This window comes from Necator americanus, chromosome X, assembly GCF_031761385.1.
Source record: "Necator americanus strain Aroian chromosome X, whole genome shotgun sequence".
NCBI classification, from domain to species: Eukaryota; Metazoa; Nematoda; class Chromadorea; order Rhabditida; family Ancylostomatidae; genus Necator; species Necator americanus.
In genome coordinates, this window is record NC_087376.1 from 14,395,148 (window position 1) to 14,412,460 (window position 17,313).

Consider the following 17,313-nt stretch of genomic DNA (forward strand, 5'->3'; position numbering starts at 1 on the left):
ATGCTGAATCTATAACTGTTCAACTATTGCTGAAAGGAGATTCTCGGGCTAAGCCTTCCGATGAACTCGCTCTTCTTCTTGATCCTCGTTCGGTCGTTCGGGCTTGGTTTGAGTCTGCTTTCTTCTTGGTCCTCGTTTGGGCTTCTGATCTTCTTTCTTCTCGATCCTTGATCGGGCGTCTTCTGAGTCTTCTTTCTTCTTGATCCTTGATCGCCAGCTGTTGTATCCTTGGGCCGAGTAGTTAAGATGGTTTATTGAACCGCAACCTTCTCTGACAAACTAAACCAAAATCAAACAAGTATACCAAAAGTGCTTCATACATTGAACAATTGAACAAGAGCCTCTCAACACAGTGAAATTACATACAATTGCAATAGCGCAATATATACACGACAACATGAAATAACATAGCTAACATGTCTATAGCTCCAGCAGTACCTAATAGTAATATATCTAATTCCTCTGTATGAAGCGATGTCCCTAATCTTAATTTTGTTCTTTTTCGACATGCTATATAATCGTTTTACTAGGTTATTCGGAATGTGATCACCGTTTTAACAAAGGAAAAAGAAAAGTATATTATAGAAGAAAGAATACAGCAGAGTAAGCTAAGAGATATTCTCCATCTTGATCTCTGATTTTTCGCCATCGTTCACAAATAGAATGAATACCCTCTTCGAAGAAGTCTGCTGGCCGTGACTTGGAAGAATTGACCACCTTAATTTGTATTGTCGGAGCAAAACTACAAATCCCGGAACAGCTGCGTAAACGGCTGCGCTCGAAGCAGTGCGGGGCGCTAGTGGTTGGAATCGAGATAGAACCATCGCGAACTGCAGTGATGGATGGTGCTAGTAAGGGTCATCCTTAGACCTAACCGCTACGCTTCACCGTTACGCAACTGCACCGTGCTTCATGTTATTTTGACCCGACTATACACCTTACATCGTATAATTCCAGTCGGCACATGTTCCACCAGTTCACTTACCTGTGTCTCTTCGCAACTACGTTTAAAATTTTTTTCTCAGTAATTGCTTTCTCCGAATGCCAAAAATACCATTTATTTATTTTTCCATTTTCTATTGTTTATTATATTATTTGTTATTTTATTATTTTTATATATCGTTTATATTTTTACAATCTATTATTTATCTTTCCTCGGATGCGGCAGAAATGAGTGTCTACTTTAGTTGGTGCACCACAATCTTATTCGCGGCGGAGCTCTTAGAATCTCATATCCGCAGGGACAGTTTAGTACAGTTGGTTCAGTGATGTTTTCCCTTGCAAACGTAATTTACGAACGGGGCAAAAGTAGCCGGTAGCCGTCTGAAGCTATGTGAAAAATGCAGAGGAATATTTCATAGGCGGCTCTTGACTATAATGGTACGCAGCAAACAACATCACTGATATGATATAGATATGGTTCTCCGTTAACATCACTTCAGTGTCTTCAACTGTCTCTTACAGTGAATCAATCTTTTGAAGAAATGCAACGGCTTGATTTCCAGGCTTTATTATGCAAAACACGATTACGATCCTTTACTGGACGAATTGCATCCACTAAGAGATTGGATCTATGCTGATTTGAAACGCGGATATGAACGCTATTGTTCAGGTAGTCTATTTTCGTGTATTATGTTCATTACTTCTCCCTTTTGCTTGTTAGCAGAGAAATTACTCAGACACTATTTCCGTTATGAGCGGGTGTGGCGCGTTCGGTTAGAGGTCCGTTGTAGCTACACGGTCAAGGGTTCGAATCCGCCCTAGTGCTCAACAAGCCTTTCATCCCTCCGGGGTCGATAAATTGGTACCAGACTTGTCTGGGAGGATAAAAACACTGACTTGATCATCGGCTGGCCCCCACAAGTTATTGTATAGGTCAATACGAGTTCCAAAACCTCTACGGTTACGAATTCCAGTAAAAACGCGTTGGCGCATCCCAAAGTGGATTGATACGCCAGTGACTTTATCCTTTTATCCTTTTTATTTCCGCTATTCTAAATCAGAGGAATATTCTGCAGATCATTTTGCAACTTCCTCTTCTTATCTATGCCCAAACCGGCAAGATTAGGAAAAGTACAATTTCCTACATACAAAGAATGTTATAGTCGGGTCAAAACAACGTGAAGCCTAGTGCAGTTATGAGAGGTCACGCTCAATGCATTGCGGTGAAGCTAGCGGTTGTGATCGAAATGGGACCTTTGCCAGCTCTACAGTCCAAGTCGTTCCCATACACCAACTCAAACGCGTCGCTCCGAGTGCAGTTGCAAATGTACCGAGCTTCAGGCTTTTTGACCCTACTATCGCACTTAAAGGCATCACCCCACGAATCTGAGGTGGTACGTGTTTCAGCCGCATAATGCCTATATGAGGTCGTAGATTGTGGGGAAGAGGGTGATTCCGTTCATCTCTCCCTGTATCAGTGTAAACGAGGACCCCGGAACGCTGTTTCTTAAGCGCACTGTTGTTAATAGTCAATAACCACCAAAACCGCGGAGCCGCCAAACCGCGCGCCCGTGCAGCTCTGAACTCTGCGGACAGCGTATGAAACAGCGTTACGGGGTCGTCCGTTTACACTTATACAGGGAGAGATGAACGGAATCACCCTCTTCCCATAACCTACAATCCCATAGGCATTACCCGGCTGAAACCCGGACCACCCGTTTGTGGGGTGATGCCTTTAACCTGGTTTTGAGGGCTGCTATCTTGATAAAAATGTAAAGGATAAAGTGTCTGGCGTTAATCAATCCGCTTGAGAAGCGACGCCACGTTCAGTTCAATTCAGAATCGTTTGAGATTTACGAACGTGTAACTGGCCTATATAATGACTTGCGAAGACTAGTCGATATGTCAAGTCAGTTTTTATCTTCCCAGACAAGTCTGGTGCCAATTTATTGACCTCGGAAAGATAAAAAGCTTAAGTTGCACCAGGGCGGTTTCGAACCTCCGACCGATCAGACAGCGGAGCTTCTTACCGACTGCGTTACAAAATGTAGACAGGAAAATCCAAAAAAGTCGAAAAATCTTAAATTTTGTCCCATTTAAATTCCAAAAAGACTATGAGATGGGGAGAAACAGCGATCTGGCTGTTTTGTAGGGCAAACTTTTTTTTTCTAAAAGACTACCTAAAATATTTCTCTTGGTCCTCTCATCACGAAGTAATTTGCAATCTTCCAGACCTAACAATGTGCACAAGATCTGAGCTTTTTTGGTCATTAAATTCCATCAGATCCACTATTAAACTGCTTAGCATTACGCATAATTAAATCCTTCATCTTTAGAATTGGTATCAAGTTTCTTACTCTTGCTAAAGTCTGACTCAGCGGTGTCGAACCTCATATAACCCGTCATATTGTAAGAACAAAATGTTGATTTTTTTTTCGCCTTTTTTTGTCGTCGTTCTTCTCTATTTCGACCTTTGCACCTGACTCTTCTTTTTTTTAACATGCCGTGTGCTCTAATCAGCACTTAAAGATATTCATAGGTTTTAGAATAAAATACAATAAAAATTAAAATATTTCAATATCAATATTTCAAAAACATTTCAGCAAAGTCTCTTCTTCTGATATTTTGTGTTCGTTCGTTTCTGTCAGCTACCAATTTTCTCTTTTATCATTTGTTTTCGATTTTTCTTTTCCAAAACACATGAAACTTCCAATATATTGAATTGGCGGCAACCAGGAACGTTTACAGAGGAGGAGAAGAAGAAAAAAGGTGAGGGTCGTGTTCGAGAGGGTCGTGTCCTATCACCATGCTTGACCCTGAATGAGGATAAAGCGTGCCTAGACCTTAGGAAAAAAGTGGTGTGTGCTGAGCGCTTCTTGAGCATAAGTATTTCAATTTCATTTCTTTTTTATTTCATTAGGTGCAAAGAGGTACTTTTTTGTAGTGTTCTCATGTGGAATTAATAGCTTGTACGTGAAAGTATCAGATTATGAAGCTCAAAATGCAAAATTTCCGGACTCCTTGTTCCAGAAGCAATTCTAAAAGATAATAAAACAGTTCCGTTATGCGTTTTCCGGTGAATAGCTGATGCATGCCTAGTTTTGAAGTGCTCTTACATCTAATTGTTGTCTCGAAGGTTTAATTGCGTAATTATTTCGATATTCCGCTGATGCGACATAATGATCAAGTTCATGGGAAGAGAGTTATTAGTAGATCAGTAGATCTCAATACGAAGCCAAGTATAGTGGGTTCAAAGAGATATGAATCACAAGTGTAGTTGCGGTGCATTTGTGTACGCGCTCGAAACGGCGCGGAGGAGGCAGCGGTTGGAGCCGAGGTGGGACCGTCGCATACTGCAGCGATGGGTGGTGCCAGCAAGGGTTTCATCACGTTCCACCGAAGCGCCTCGAGAAAAGCCGCGTACGCAATTGCGTACTTGCCCCATGTCGTTTTGACTCTACTATAATCTGAAAAAATCAATTTTAACTGAAGAATTAGTCCAGAAATACTGCAGATAAGCTTCTAAAAGCGGAATGACCAAGAAATACAATAAAATACAAGAAATGGAGATTTTGATGGTAAGCCAGCGGTAACACCAACAATTTAATGGTAAGAAACGCACTTTTCAACCGCCATCGTTGTTCCTGGTCATATCCGCGGTGACTAGTTCGAGTTTCTTAGCCATTATGTTGGTCAAGCCGCTGTTTTCCTTTTTGCGAAAAATAAAATTTCAGCCAATCATATTATTTGAACGTCTTAGCAGTCAGGTATTGAGAATTCTGGATCGAAATTCTCGGACCACCGCTTTGCCCGACCACATTAATTGACGAAATTAAGATTAATTAAAATCTTTTATAGTGGAATCGCTGGTGCCGAACATCATTAGCATTTGCTTAGTATAATCCGTTATTATCTTTTCTTTTTCTAACGTTTTCTTGCATCGATTGACGAAAAGAAAGGGATGGCCCAAAGTACTTATTTGTCAAGTTGATACTCCCTTCCTTCGATTTGGTGGTTGGATGTACTTAAAAGGAAAAAAGGTCGTGTAGGTGACCAAAGATTGGATATATTTTTCCTTACACTAAGAAAATTGTCTGAGAAATAAGCAGAACTCTTCAACCTAGCATTCCATTCGAAACTAAGGTTGTAAGCTTGCTGGTAAGTTTAATAGTTCAATGGTTACTGGATTTTTTCTTTCGCATCGTGTTTAAAAGGAAACTGCTGTTCAGATTTGGACAAGCCACATAGAGATTCCTCGGGTATGCGACGATCCTTTCCAAAGATGTACCGTACTGATCCCGCTTCATTATCTATCCAGCAACTCCACAAGCTGTTTAACGAAATTCTTGAGGGAGGCGCAGTAGTGCCGCTCAGTCATCCATTCAGGAAATATCTGCTCAATGCTGTTGATGTGAGTACTTTTTGGTTAACACCCCGAGTGAGAGATGGGATATTGGTAAGGGGGAACTTTTGTCCCAGAAATCAAAGAAAAGGAAACTCAAATGAATCTGTGGGACGTTAGTGTAGACTCTCGTAGAAACTTGTCTTGATGTGACGTATTAATGTCTCTGTAGCTTTTTAATTTCATTACTAACTTTTATCAAAGTACTTTAATTATGTATTCGTATTTTTGATCATCTATGTTGATTTTCTTAAAATGACATCTGCGGCAGAAACGCTTCTTTTCTTGCCACAAGGAAATTTTCTGTAGCCCCATTTTTGTACGCTTTTCTGTTTAAGGTATTGTTTGGAGGTGAAATGCCTTCGTGTATTGCCCGTCTTCGCGACCAAGACGATTTAATTAGCGATCTAATTCGCAAGCAAGATGTTTCATAAAACTCAGGATTTTCTTCTTTCGATTTCCTTTTCTCCGATCAATCATTGCTCAGTGTTGTTTTGCACGTATACTTGTGCATAAGTCCCTTCTCAAAATCAGTTTTTCACTTGATTCCTTCTAGTCTACATGAATATATGTTCTAGAGGCTTTCTTCGATCTCATTTATTATTTAGTACAGAATTCGTTCTCGAAGCCGAATTTCCCCAGCTTCAGCTTGTTCTTCTACTTTGCTATCGCTATTGTTCTTTGCACCATTGAGCGTAATTCTTTTATTTTTTGTTCAAATTGTTATTTGCAAGTAAACATTCGTTCTGTTTCCCTGAGGTGTTCCTGGAATCTGTTTGGGGTGCGTATCAGGAGGTACTCAGAGCGGCTTTCAGGTTTGTAGATTGTGAACATGAACATGGTGTGTAAAATTAAAGATATAGCTGAATTGTTATCGGATTCAAAACTAGAAGTGCTAAGAGCTTGAATTTATTTGCTTTTGAAATCGTGCTCGTAATCCACTTATTTTTGTAATGGTAAGTATTGAATGCATACCTTCCTGGACGTATTTTTGTTTTAGTTTATTTGTTTTACTTTATTGCTTCAGTTCATGTTAGATTGTTTTATCGGTGTTCGGCTAGTTATTAATGCTATCAATCACCTTGACAAGTGCTAACATTCTCTTGCAGACAGAGTATTCGCGCAGGTATATCTTACGAATAGGATCCCGTATGATCGTCAGCAACGATTGTTTCTAGCTATATAAAACCAGTCTGAGCGTCCGGCTAAAGCCGGACTTCAGACTTTCTGTGGTGTTTGCTTCGTTCGCCTTCACTGATCAACGAAAATTAATATTAGTGTTATTAGTTCTATGAAATTGGAATTGTGTATCTCCAACAATCTTTCTTCCTTTTTTATATTATAACTAAAAACAAAAGATTTCATAGTCTTTTTTCTAAACGCGTCAGTTCCACATTTGGAGAACATTCGAACTTCAGCTTCAAACACAACTCCTTATCAATATAGTCTAGGCAAAATTTAAAAGTATCACGTGAAGTATGGGTTTTCCTCCTGTTTTCTACAAACGGTTACCAAAGAATGATGTTCTGGCATAAAATGACGTGAAAGGCATCATCCTACTGATAAAGATAACGTTCCAAGTTAGATCACATAAACATATTGCTACTATTTAAGCAGTCGTTTGCATGCGTGTTTCCACTTTGTGAGAACGGCATGCTACAAACTTGAGGCCAACGAAGAAGGAAATAGGCACGCGGAAGAGTCATAAAGGGAAAAGCAAAGCGCCCAATGACTACGTCTACGAGATGACTGCAACCATCTATCTTTTGCGTCGTGCACACGAAGTTATTGCGCACCAATCCGACGCAGCGCGCAGCCCATTTTGTAGCTACCCGACGCCGGTGGACCCGTCGGACCACCTTCTATAGGTATCTGGCGGCGGCGCTCCAATCCGATCACATACATACATACATACATACATACATACATACATACATACATACATACATACATACATACATACATACATACATACATACATACATACATACATACATACATACATACATACATACATACATACATACATACATACATACATACATACATACATACATACATACATACATACATACATACATACATACATACATACATACATACATACATACATACATACATACATACATACATACATACATACATACATACATACATACATACATACATACATACATACATACATACATACATACATACATACATACATACATACATACATACATACATACATACATACATACATACATACATACATACATACATACATACATACATACATACATACATACATACATACATACATACATACATACATACATACATACATACATACATACACATACATACATACATACATACATACATACATACATACATACATACATACATACATACATACATACATACATACATACATACATACATACATACATACATACATACATACATACATACATACATACATACATACATACATACATACATACATACATACATACATACATACATACATACATACATACATACATACATACATACATACATACATACATACATACATACATACATACATACATACATACATACATACATACATACATACATACATACATACATACATACATACATACATACATACATACATACATACATACATACATACATACATAAGTAAAGAAATGTAAAGAGTGTAAACGTGTACGTGTAAACGTGTCTCCCTTTTTTACAACAACACGGTCTTGCTGGTCTTCCGCTTTTTAGGAACCTTGCATTCCGACAGGTAACGTGAAAGAGCCTCGCCAGGGTGTTGATGAGTACTGGCGGAAGGCTGTTCAGGTGTTCTGGTCTTATTCTGTCGAGACCGGACAGGAGAACCTCTGGAGCAGTCATCCTCGTCTTGCGACTGGTGAAGTCTCGACGGGCATGGCGGATGCTTTTCTCCGCCCCTGCAGCTTCAGCCAGCACTTTTGCTCTTCTCTCTTTAAGGTCTTCCTCTATCGCCTCTCTGCAAAGCCTTGCGAGCTCGGACGTGAGTTCTTGGTTCCCTGCGGCTCGTGCTGCTCCACGCTGGCGTATCAGATCAGCCCAAGAGTTTCAAGAGACAGACGTCTCTTAGTGGTTTTAAAGCTCTCAGCCTTCTTCGCGCAGTCGTGAAGGTGTTCAAGGAACCGGTTATATTCCTCGTCGATGTTGTCCATTGCGGAATCTTCCCAAAAGCCGGCTAGCATAGCGAAGAGATCCCAGTTGATGGTAGTCCTGGGATTTCTCTCTCTGAACTTGGCGGCTTTTTCTGCTCTCCTTGTGAACGAAAATCTTCCTCGGAGGAGGCGATGGTCCGATCCCGTATAGAACTTTGGTACAACAGCGACGTCCGTCAGACAGAACCTTTTATTGACGATGATGTGGTCTACTTCATTACATTACCCTCCACTAGGTGACTCCCATGTCCAGCGTAGAGAGGAGGGCTTTTGGAATTGCGAGTTCCCATGGATGGTCTTAGTCGTCATGATGAACTCGGAGAGCCTCCCCCCTCCTGGTCATTCCATTGTAGGCCGTGGGTCCCGATGTGAAGTTCCTCCGGCGTTCTTCTTGGGCCAACTTTGGCGTTGAAATCGCCAATTATGACCTTGTAGAAGGCATGATCTTCTCAGTAGAACTTCTCCAGGTCCATATAGAAAGCTTCGACTTCTTCTTCGTAGCTTGATGTTGGAGCGTAAGCGACGAAGATAGCCAAAGCTGGTTTTGGACCACATCTTCTCATCCGCAGACGTCCGATTTGGGTCGTAAGTTGTTCGAAAGAATTGATGTTCTTTGCATACTCGTGTTGACGAGGACGCCATCTCCACCAACACCTGTAGTGTCGCATGTTCCTAAGAACAGTTCTTCTCCAGTTTCATATACGGCGTTGAGAGGGTGACGTCGTCTCGTCTCGGTCAGTCCGATGACGTCGTACTTGATCTTCTTGGCTTGCATCATCAGATCTTCGATGGCCGCTTCCGATGCAAGCGTACGTGCGTTATAAGTACAGATTGCCATCCTAGTCTTCCGTTTCGGTAGCCTATATGACTCCTGCAACCCCGTCCTACCTGGCGCTACCGTACCAGGCTTTCCTCCATAATCAGGAGACTCTTTTCTATTACTGTGTTTTGCATAAAATTTAAAACACATGGGCAGGTTGCAAGCCTGTAGTCCCATGAGTTTTTGAGAGAACTTCCGTTCTCCCGGAGTGGACATGTGGAGCTTCTTTGTTGGAGACGACTCCAAACCGCCTCCCTTGCACCTCCAAGTCACTTGATTGCAAGCTTTTGGCCGCACCGACGACGACGGATACAAAGATGTCATGAGTCAGTCCTGGCTCAGCGGAAATAGAGAGTCCATCCCCTGAATCCACCTGCGTCTCTGGGCAAGCACAAGGTCGCTTTTGGTCCGCGATTAGCCTCCTATCCGCCACCCGGGGACGCGCCACGTAGCCTCGCGACTAACCGGCTGTGATCCCTCTAATGAGGGAGATCCGAGGATTATCACATTATACAGGTCACAACTATCATCGCATTTCGTTGCCTTCTTGAATAATTAGCAGGTTTTACTTTTGGATTTTGTTATCCTATCATTTTTCTGTCATTCTTAGAAGTATGACACAATTCTCCGTCATTTACTCCAGCAATCTTCATTTACAGGCGAGTTTGTCATTTTGGTGTTCATGTCCTACCACGTCATTACTTTATAATTTCGTTTTATCAGCTCATTCAAGTTAAAACATGCATGTCTTTGGTGGAAGGTGTAGACAGTGCTGCTGGACAGGCGTAGCGGCGATCGCTGCTGCACCCAATTTGCTTGGGTACCTCTTGAGCGCCTTCCCTGTTTGAAGTAGAATAACCAGAAATGGAAAGGGTAATATCAGATGTGGAAAACATTACGAGCAAATACGACGTGAAATTAGCGAGGTAATTTTGGAGTTTTTGTTGAAAGTGGGAAATATCAAACAAACGAAATAGAAAGTGATAGAAATAATTGGGAAGATGAACTAAAATCTACATTTGTAAAGAGACGTGAAAAGAGTAGTAAATGTGGGATGCATCCAGAGCTGAACTTTACATAGAGCTCCACAGAGGTCTGTGTAAAGTTCAGCTCTGGGCGCATCTACAAAAATCAAAATCCGTTCTTTTTTCTCCAAGGGGAAGGAAGCATTGTGTAAAAATATTTGTCTTGGCATGAACAAAAAGCATCTAATAATACAATAGGCATGGTACGTCATAAACAACGTGATTGAAAGTATGAGAGTGTAAAATAAAGGAAGAATTCCTCGAAATGCTTTGCAACTACTCCAGAAGTACGATTCCTCTAAAAAGTGATCTTATTTGGTATATCTCGCCCTTTACGGCGAATCCAACAGATAAAATATTTGCAGACTCTGAAAATCTTAAAAGAAAAAATAAAGTGATTTGGTTGTAACGCTTCCCTATTGTTTTTTTTTGGATATTATTGCGAAGGCATCGATAAATTATTCACCACTTCTTAAAAAGGTGACGAATGTTATGTGACACCACTTCGACAGTAGGGAACTATTTGCACTCACTGAAAAAGTATTAAATAAGGATACTTCTAGACGAACAATGATCACTTTCCGTATTATCACTCATGAAAAGAATTTCGACGTCACTACTTAGTGAAGAAAAGACATGTACAGCCTAAGATAGGGGCAAGGTTAGTGTGAAGTACGCTGCACAAGTTGCTAAATAACTATGCTCTGTACGTTTCAGTGGGAAATTTCAGTTCCAGTGCAGTTTTACGGGGCTGTGCGCTTGCTGGGGTGTAGGCTTCCTTGATACTCTACCAAAGTGATATCAAAAGCGGTGAGTTTTCCAGCATCGCTCAATGAAGAGAAGAAGAGAAGTGCGAAAACTCGGACATCTGACTGCACTTCAAAATATGTGTGACATCGAACTTTATTGTTCGTAGATATGTCAAAAAAAAAATAGTGACCATCATGACCGATTACGTATCTTAAACGCTTCATTAGACTCTCAGTTTCGAATTCCACGACTCTGGCTGCCGCGAGTCTAGAAGTGTGAAATCTCACTTTCTAGCTCTTTCTGATCATCAAATATTTTATCTCGTGGGGTTTCAGTGCCCGAAACAATTGGTAGTCCGATGGAATCAGGTCAGGAGAATAAGCGGGGTGCTGTAGCTTTCCAACTACTTCCAACTAAGCTCGCCAATTTACTGGCGAATAAGTTTTGCGACGTGAGGTCGGGCATTGCTATGAAGTAGAGCAACATGGCTGATTTTCCTACGCTTCATGCGGGTTGCGTCCGCCAATGTCTGTAGTTAAGAAGAGTAGGTTTATGCGATCACTTTTTACCCAGATGGGAGCAGTTCATAGTGCGGCATTATATTGAAATCCCACTAACAACACAGCAAATTGTTTTTGTCCAATCCTCCTCCTCACATTTGGAGATGGTTCGCACGCGGGAGCCAATTTTCTTCCTGTGTATAATTAACATCCTGTCTGTGTAGACGCAGAAGCAAAGGTTGATACACACTCACTTTTGTCGCCGGCTGTGAGTCACTCGATTCGTGCAAGACCCAAATCCACATCCCTCTTCTGTAACCCAAAACTTGAAGACGTCTGAGAAGTGTTGTACGGCTGCAAACAAGTGTCGTCGACAGTTCACATGAAGTGGCATTGGGCTTGTTTCTGCGAGCATCACGTAAAGCTTCATCATTCCAGTCAGTTGGGCCACCAGGGCGAGCTCTATCTTGAAGCGAAACATTACCTGACTCGGACCGTTAGAACAAGCGGGCGACAGTCCAGCGAGATACTACATCTCTCCTGAACATCGCAGCATAGATATGAGAAGTGGGGTCGCATGCGTTGTGGCGTCGAGGACTTCATAAAACACGATGGTTCGAATTTGGCTTTGATCATTGAAGTCATGGTTGAAGACCGTTGAAATGCGCGCCTTATACATATATCCTTCTGGTGTAAGCTCCTAGAACATTCTACCACACTGAGCTGCCAAAAAATTCAATTTTAGGCCTTCAAAATTGTAGGTCGAAACAAGTTTCGCTGAAAGACTTTCGGACCAACCTAATATTTGTTTTTTTCAAAACTTTGTAGAAAAAAGGCCGGGAGATTTTGCTAAAATTCCCATCTTCTAAACTAATCTACAAAGAATCCAGAGGGCCTTTAAGAACGGGAATTCATTCATTTTATAGAGCAAACCTCTTGTTTTTTTTTCTTGCTAAATTATAGATGTTTATTTCAACCTGCCAAAATCCGCACCACATCTGCATTCGTTTCCAATAATGGTCAGTGTTCGTCGTAAAACCACCTTCAAATCTCGCATAAGCGCTGTAAATGTATTTTTATTTATCTGTATTTATCTTTTTTTTTATCACACTTTACTTACTCAGATACTTAGATGGCCCGTCTTCAGTGGACGTGCGGGCCCCAGCATCTCTTCCACTCGTTCCGTTCCCTCATTCATTGTCATCTAAGATGTTCTCAAGTTTCGTGAGTGACGTTGATGAGGTCCTTGAGCCGCATCAAGCTGACCTCTTTGCTGGTCCATCCGTGTAGCGAACACGTCACCCCATCTCGTTGGCGGTCTCCCTCTAGGGCGTTTAGCATCTCTTGGGATCCACTCTAGCGTTCTTTTAGTCCATCTATCGTCGATTGTTCTCATAAAGTGACCGGTCCATCTATGTTTGCCTTCGATATATATTCCGCCGGGTCGCGAAGACGGGACATTCCTTTTAAGTCGGAGCTGAGAAGACCGGCTAGGTCTTGTGTGCGCCGGTTAAACTTCAGAAGGCACCTCTCAATGGCTCTATGGGTAGTAAATAACTTCCTAGACGTGGCAGACACCGCTGCCACGTCTCCGCTGCGTAACAAAGCGCGTGGAATAACTGTCGAGTCAAACAGATGGGTACAAAGATCTTGGTCCGTCAGTTGGTCCGTAGCTTCCCTGACGGGTGCGAGTGCTTCCCATGCTGCTCTCATTCTTTTGTTCGACTTTTCCTTCAATTCGTTTTCCATGTTCATAGAACGTCCGAGGTACAAATATGACGAACTTTCCACGATTTGGGAGCCTTCAAGTTGTGCTTCTCCGTCCTCGCAGTAGGCGTTCTTCATAGTGCGCAGAGGATTACGAGCCTGTGCTGAGCGTGCCTCGAAGCCGCGCACGACAAACTTGGATCGAATTTCGAAGACTACCAAGGAATTGTTGGAAAGAAGAAGGGCTTTAAGGTTTGATCCAAATGCACCGCACATTGAGCGGTTCTTAGCAAACACTAGCTGCAGAAAAACGTTGCAGGAGGATCTTATCAAATACAGATAGAAGAAGATTCTAGAAGCAGCACAAAGAAGAACGAGTCTAAAGAAGTGCCGCAGGGACCTCCGCGAATATATTAGGGTGTTCGGAAAGTACCTGCCGAACATTTCGCAGTAGCGCAGATTTTTTGAGATGTTCTGGAAGTTCCTGTTTTAAATATATTATATATATATAATATATATATATATATATATATATATATATATACAGATGTTTTAAATATATTATATAAGGACACTACCGTTTGTATACACATAACATATCTGGCTCCCTCTTCCTTGAATACTTCATCCCATAATGGGCGAATATTCCAGCCATATTCGATACGTACTCGTTTTGAATCTGGCCACCCCACTGCTGAAGCCCATCGAAACTTAAGTCAAGTATTCGGCACTGAAGCCCCTTCTGAGCGGTCTGTGCGCGTCTGGTTCCAGCGCTTCAAAGCCGGAAACAAGAAACTCGAAGATGAGAATCGCTCTGGTCGACCAACAGCAATATCGTTCGACGAACTGAATAATCTGGCGCAGCAGCATCCATATGAAGGTGTGCGGTATTTTGCTGCCAGTCTTGGCTGTTCGCTGTCCACGGTGAGCAATGGACTGCGATCTATCGGAATGGTGAAAAAGCTCGGTCAGTGGCTCCCACATGCATTGAGCGACGGCAACCGCCAAAGACGCCTGGACATCTGCACTCAGCGCTCTCCAGAAGCCGCAGATTTAACTGGTTGGACACCATTGTCACTGGAGATGAAAAATGGGTCCTCTACGTCAACCACGCTCAAAAACGTGTGTGGTGCCCAGACGATGAAATGCCGGATCCTTCCGTGAAAGGTGAAATCCATGAGAAGAAGGTCATGCTGCGCGTCTGGTGGGGAGTTCATGGAATCTACCGTTTCGAACTGCTGCCGGACAAATGACAGTTACTGCTGAGGTCTGCTGCGCTCATCTGCAAACACTGGCCGACAAGATCCGCAAGGAGCACCCGAAGCTCGACAACGTTCGCCTGCTGCATGATAACGCGCATCGCGAAGAAAACTTCTCAGAAAATTCTGGAGCTCGGATAGGAAGATCTATCGTACCCACCGTACAGCCCGGACCTGGCCCCGAGCGACTACCACCTCTTCCGATCACTTCAGGATCACCTGGAAGAGAAGCGCTACAATGATCGTGACCACCTCGAAAATGACCTTCGAGCCTTCTTCGCCTCCAAGTCTACCCTCTAAGCTAGAGTTCTACGCCAAAGAAATCCGTGATCTTGTGAGACATTGGCAGAAGGTTGTCGATGTTGATGGAGATTGTTTCGTCGAATAATAAAGTGTTGTTAGAAAATTGTGTTTTGAAATTTTGCCGTACTTCGGCAGATACTTTCCGAACACATTAATAAAATCAGGTCCGTGAGCTGTGCCAGGTTTCATGCTCTTCATAGCGACTTCCGAAGAGAGAATCCGTGGTGGAGCTTCACCGGTGGGAATGATCGGGCTTGACACAGGAGTTGATGAACAGAAAAGGTTCGAGCAGAACCTCCCCGTAATGATTTCCATCTCACGACGAGAGGAGGTGTCTTCGCTCAGCAATGCTGCTAGCGAAATATGATATTCGCGGAGATCCCTGCGGCACTTCTTTAGACTCGTTCTTTTTTGTGCTACTTCCAGAATATTCTTCTGCCTGTATTTCAAAAGATCCTCCTGCAACGCTTTTCTGCAGCTAGTGTCTGCTACTAACCGATCAATGTGCGGTGAATTGGGATCAAACCTCTAAGTCCTTTTTCTTTCCAACAGTTTCTTGGTAGTCTTCGAAGTTTGATCCGAGTTTGTCGTGCGCGGCTTCGACGCACGCTCAGCACAGGTTCGTAATCCTCTGAGCAGCATCTCGTAGTCCAAGATTGGGTCCTCCTCGTCACCTTGGGACAGGAAGTCCTCGAGTACGTCGTAGACGACTTCTTTTCTCCTTCGTTGCCGATAGCAGATGTTCTTTTCCATTGTGAGGCTAAGTCGTATTTTCGCACAAGGGAGACGGTGATCAGAACCACTACAAAAGGATGGTACTACTGAGACGTCAAGTAGACACCACCTCCGGTTGGTGAGTATGTGGTCGATCTCCGCACGAGTCGCGCTATTGGGCGATTCCCATGTCCACCGACGATGATCTTTCTTCATGAAAAGAGAGTTTTTATGAAAGAGGCGAGAGGCGGACAAACAGCCAGGCGAGACGATTGCCATTTTCATTCCGGTCCCCTAATCCAAATCTTCCGATCCTGTATTCCTTTTCTGTAGCCTTTCCTACTTTTGCGCTGAAGTCTCCGACAACGAATTTGTAGGACTTCTCGTTGCCAATCACTTCCTTCAGCTTTTCGTAAAACGCGTCTAATTCGGATTCATCAGCTGCTGATGTTGGTGAGTAGCAGTTGATGATACTGAAGGGTTTTTGACGCAGAGGGCGGAGGCGAAGGATGGCCAAACGAGGTGGCAGGACCTCGTGAGAATCGACAAGATGGACGACAGATGAATGCACAACAAACAACCAACACCGCCTACATTTCGCGACGGAACCTTCTCTCCACGAATGACGAGTGTACCGTCATTCATCTGTCGTACGTCGCTCCTTCTGCACTTGGTCTCCTGTAGAGCAATCACGTGAAATTTGACATCCGAGATCTCTGCAGCTCCGAGAAGAGCATGCAGGTCATCGTCTGTGGGCACTGTTACCGCGTGTAAATACACAGTAGGAGACAGTCTCCATGGCGAGTCCTGCGTGTGTCGCCTTGGCTCAGAATGAAAGACGTCTTTAGCAACCTGAGATTTGATCGCCTCTCACCGTCGCCATACCGTCCGATGTCTGAGACGGCAGGACCCAGTGTGCAGGCGAATATGCTGGAACGACAAAAGTGTTTTTCCCCAAACTAAGCAGCCCGGCCACGGCGAGCTCAGCTTTCACTGAGGTCGTCCCCCAAACTATATGGATCAGGGAGCCACCTTACGACATTTTGCCAAGACGGTAATGGAGCAATTTAGCAGTGGTTTACTCTTACCTAGGCTTCCGATTCCGAGAAATCGGAATGTCGGATGTGTCGAACTCCTTCTCAGCTTGGGCGACCATGCTAGAGGATGATCCTCCGCTGTGCATCGCAGTTCGACGTCCAAAGTCACCTCCACCCCACTATGAGGCGGTAAATCACCGTGGAGGTATCATACTTTAGATTATTCGATTCTTATTTTAATTCATTATTAATTTTGCTTTGATGAAACTCTTCTGCCACAGGTCGACTACGTTTTGGCAAGGAACACCCATTTATCGGATATCCGATTCTGTCGGATTCTAGGGCTGTGTACGACCTCGAATTCAGCTCCGAGTAACACCCAGTTCCTCTCAGCTTGAAGGTATGGGTCCAGAAAAGAGGCCCAGGAGTTCATCCTCAACAAAAGATCGATATGTTAGTCTGAATTACGAAGAATGCAGAAAGAAATTTCGCAAACGGTTGTCGATATACATTGGAGTACAAAGTGTAAAAAAAAGCTTTATGATGTCGACTCCCACATCAGTTGTGTTCAGAGCACTGCAAAAAAAATGCTCTCGGTTCATATGTCGAGGAAGAATTTTGCTTTTTCATTTGCGGAGACAAGATCAAAGATGC

At 42.9% G+C, this 17,313-nt stretch overlaps 9 protein-coding genes across 10 annotated transcripts; 4 read left to right on the forward strand and 5 right to left on the reverse strand.

Annotated features, from left to right (window-relative positions):
* Positions 1-48: 48 nt before the first annotated feature.
* RB195_023068 (uncharacterized protein) lies at positions 49-824 on the reverse strand (the record flags this gene model as incomplete). Its single annotated transcript, XM_064210379.1, has 2 exons — positions 49-279; positions 672-824. 2 exons carry the CDS (start codon positions 822-824, stop codon positions 49-51), a joined length of 384 nt encoding a protein of 127 aa, XP_064066260.1.
* RB195_023069 (uncharacterized protein) lies at positions 508-5,778 on the forward strand (the record flags this gene model as incomplete). Of its 2 annotated transcripts, none has more annotated exons than XM_013437108.2 (4): positions 508-530; positions 1,506-1,612; positions 5,172-5,353; positions 5,683-5,778. In XM_013437108.2, 4 exons carry the CDS (start codon positions 508-510, stop codon positions 5,776-5,778), a joined length of 408 nt encoding a protein of 135 aa, XP_013292562.2. The 2 variants fall into 2 exon arrangements, with proteins under 2 accessions (XP_013292562.2, XP_064066261.1); XM_064210380.1 differs by lacking the exon at positions 508-530 and adding an exon at positions 1,269-1,315.
* A 2,291-nt stretch (positions 5,779-8,069) lies between these two features.
* On the reverse strand, positions 8,070-8,853 carry RB195_023070 (uncharacterized protein; the record flags this gene model as incomplete). The annotated part of the gene is made up of 3 exons (XM_064210381.1): positions 8,070-8,292; positions 8,516-8,617; positions 8,771-8,853. The coding sequence occupies 3 exons, from the start codon at positions 8,851-8,853 to the stop codon at positions 8,070-8,072; spliced, it is 408 nt and encodes a 135-aa protein (XP_064066262.1).
* Positions 8,854-9,103: 250 nt separating this feature from the next.
* RB195_023071 (uncharacterized protein) lies at positions 9,104-9,688 on the reverse strand (the record flags this gene model as incomplete). Its single annotated transcript, XM_064210382.1, has 1 exon — positions 9,104-9,688. The coding sequence occupies one exon, from the start codon at positions 9,686-9,688 to the stop codon at positions 9,104-9,106; it is 585 nt and encodes a 194-aa protein (XP_064066263.1).
* Positions 9,689-13,031: 3,343 nt separating this feature from the next.
* Positions 13,032-13,622, reverse strand: RB195_023072 (uncharacterized protein; the record flags this gene model as incomplete). The annotated part of the gene is made up of 1 exon (XM_064210383.1): positions 13,032-13,622. One exon carries the CDS (start codon positions 13,620-13,622, stop codon positions 13,032-13,034), a length of 591 nt encoding a protein of 196 aa, XP_064066264.1.
* A 973-nt stretch (positions 13,623-14,595) lies between these two features.
* On the forward strand, positions 14,596-14,847 carry RB195_023073 (uncharacterized protein; the record flags this gene model as incomplete). Its single annotated transcript, XM_064210384.1, has 1 exon — positions 14,596-14,847. The coding sequence occupies one exon, from the start codon at positions 14,596-14,598 to the stop codon at positions 14,845-14,847; it is 252 nt and encodes an 83-aa protein (XP_064066265.1).
* A 67-nt stretch (positions 14,848-14,914) lies between these two features.
* Positions 14,915-16,805, reverse strand: RB195_023074 (uncharacterized protein; the record flags this gene model as incomplete). Its single annotated transcript, XM_064210385.1, has 6 exons — positions 14,915-15,347; positions 15,459-15,916; positions 15,966-16,095; positions 16,155-16,442; positions 16,508-16,552; positions 16,711-16,805. The coding sequence occupies 6 exons, from the start codon at positions 16,803-16,805 to the stop codon at positions 14,915-14,917; spliced, it is 1,449 nt and encodes a 482-aa protein (XP_064066266.1).
* On the forward strand, positions 15,096-16,306 carry RB195_023075 (uncharacterized protein; the record flags this gene model as incomplete). The annotated part of the gene is made up of 2 exons (XM_064210386.1): positions 15,096-15,190; positions 16,102-16,306. 2 exons carry the CDS (start codon positions 15,096-15,098, stop codon positions 16,304-16,306), a joined length of 300 nt encoding a protein of 99 aa, XP_064066267.1.
* On the forward strand, positions 16,738-17,035 carry RB195_023076 (uncharacterized protein; the record flags this gene model as incomplete). Its single annotated transcript, XM_064210387.1, has 2 exons — positions 16,738-16,864; positions 16,941-17,035. The coding sequence occupies 2 exons, from the start codon at positions 16,738-16,740 to the stop codon at positions 17,033-17,035; spliced, it is 222 nt and encodes a 73-aa protein (XP_064066268.1).
* Positions 17,036-17,313: the final 278 nt, after the last annotated feature.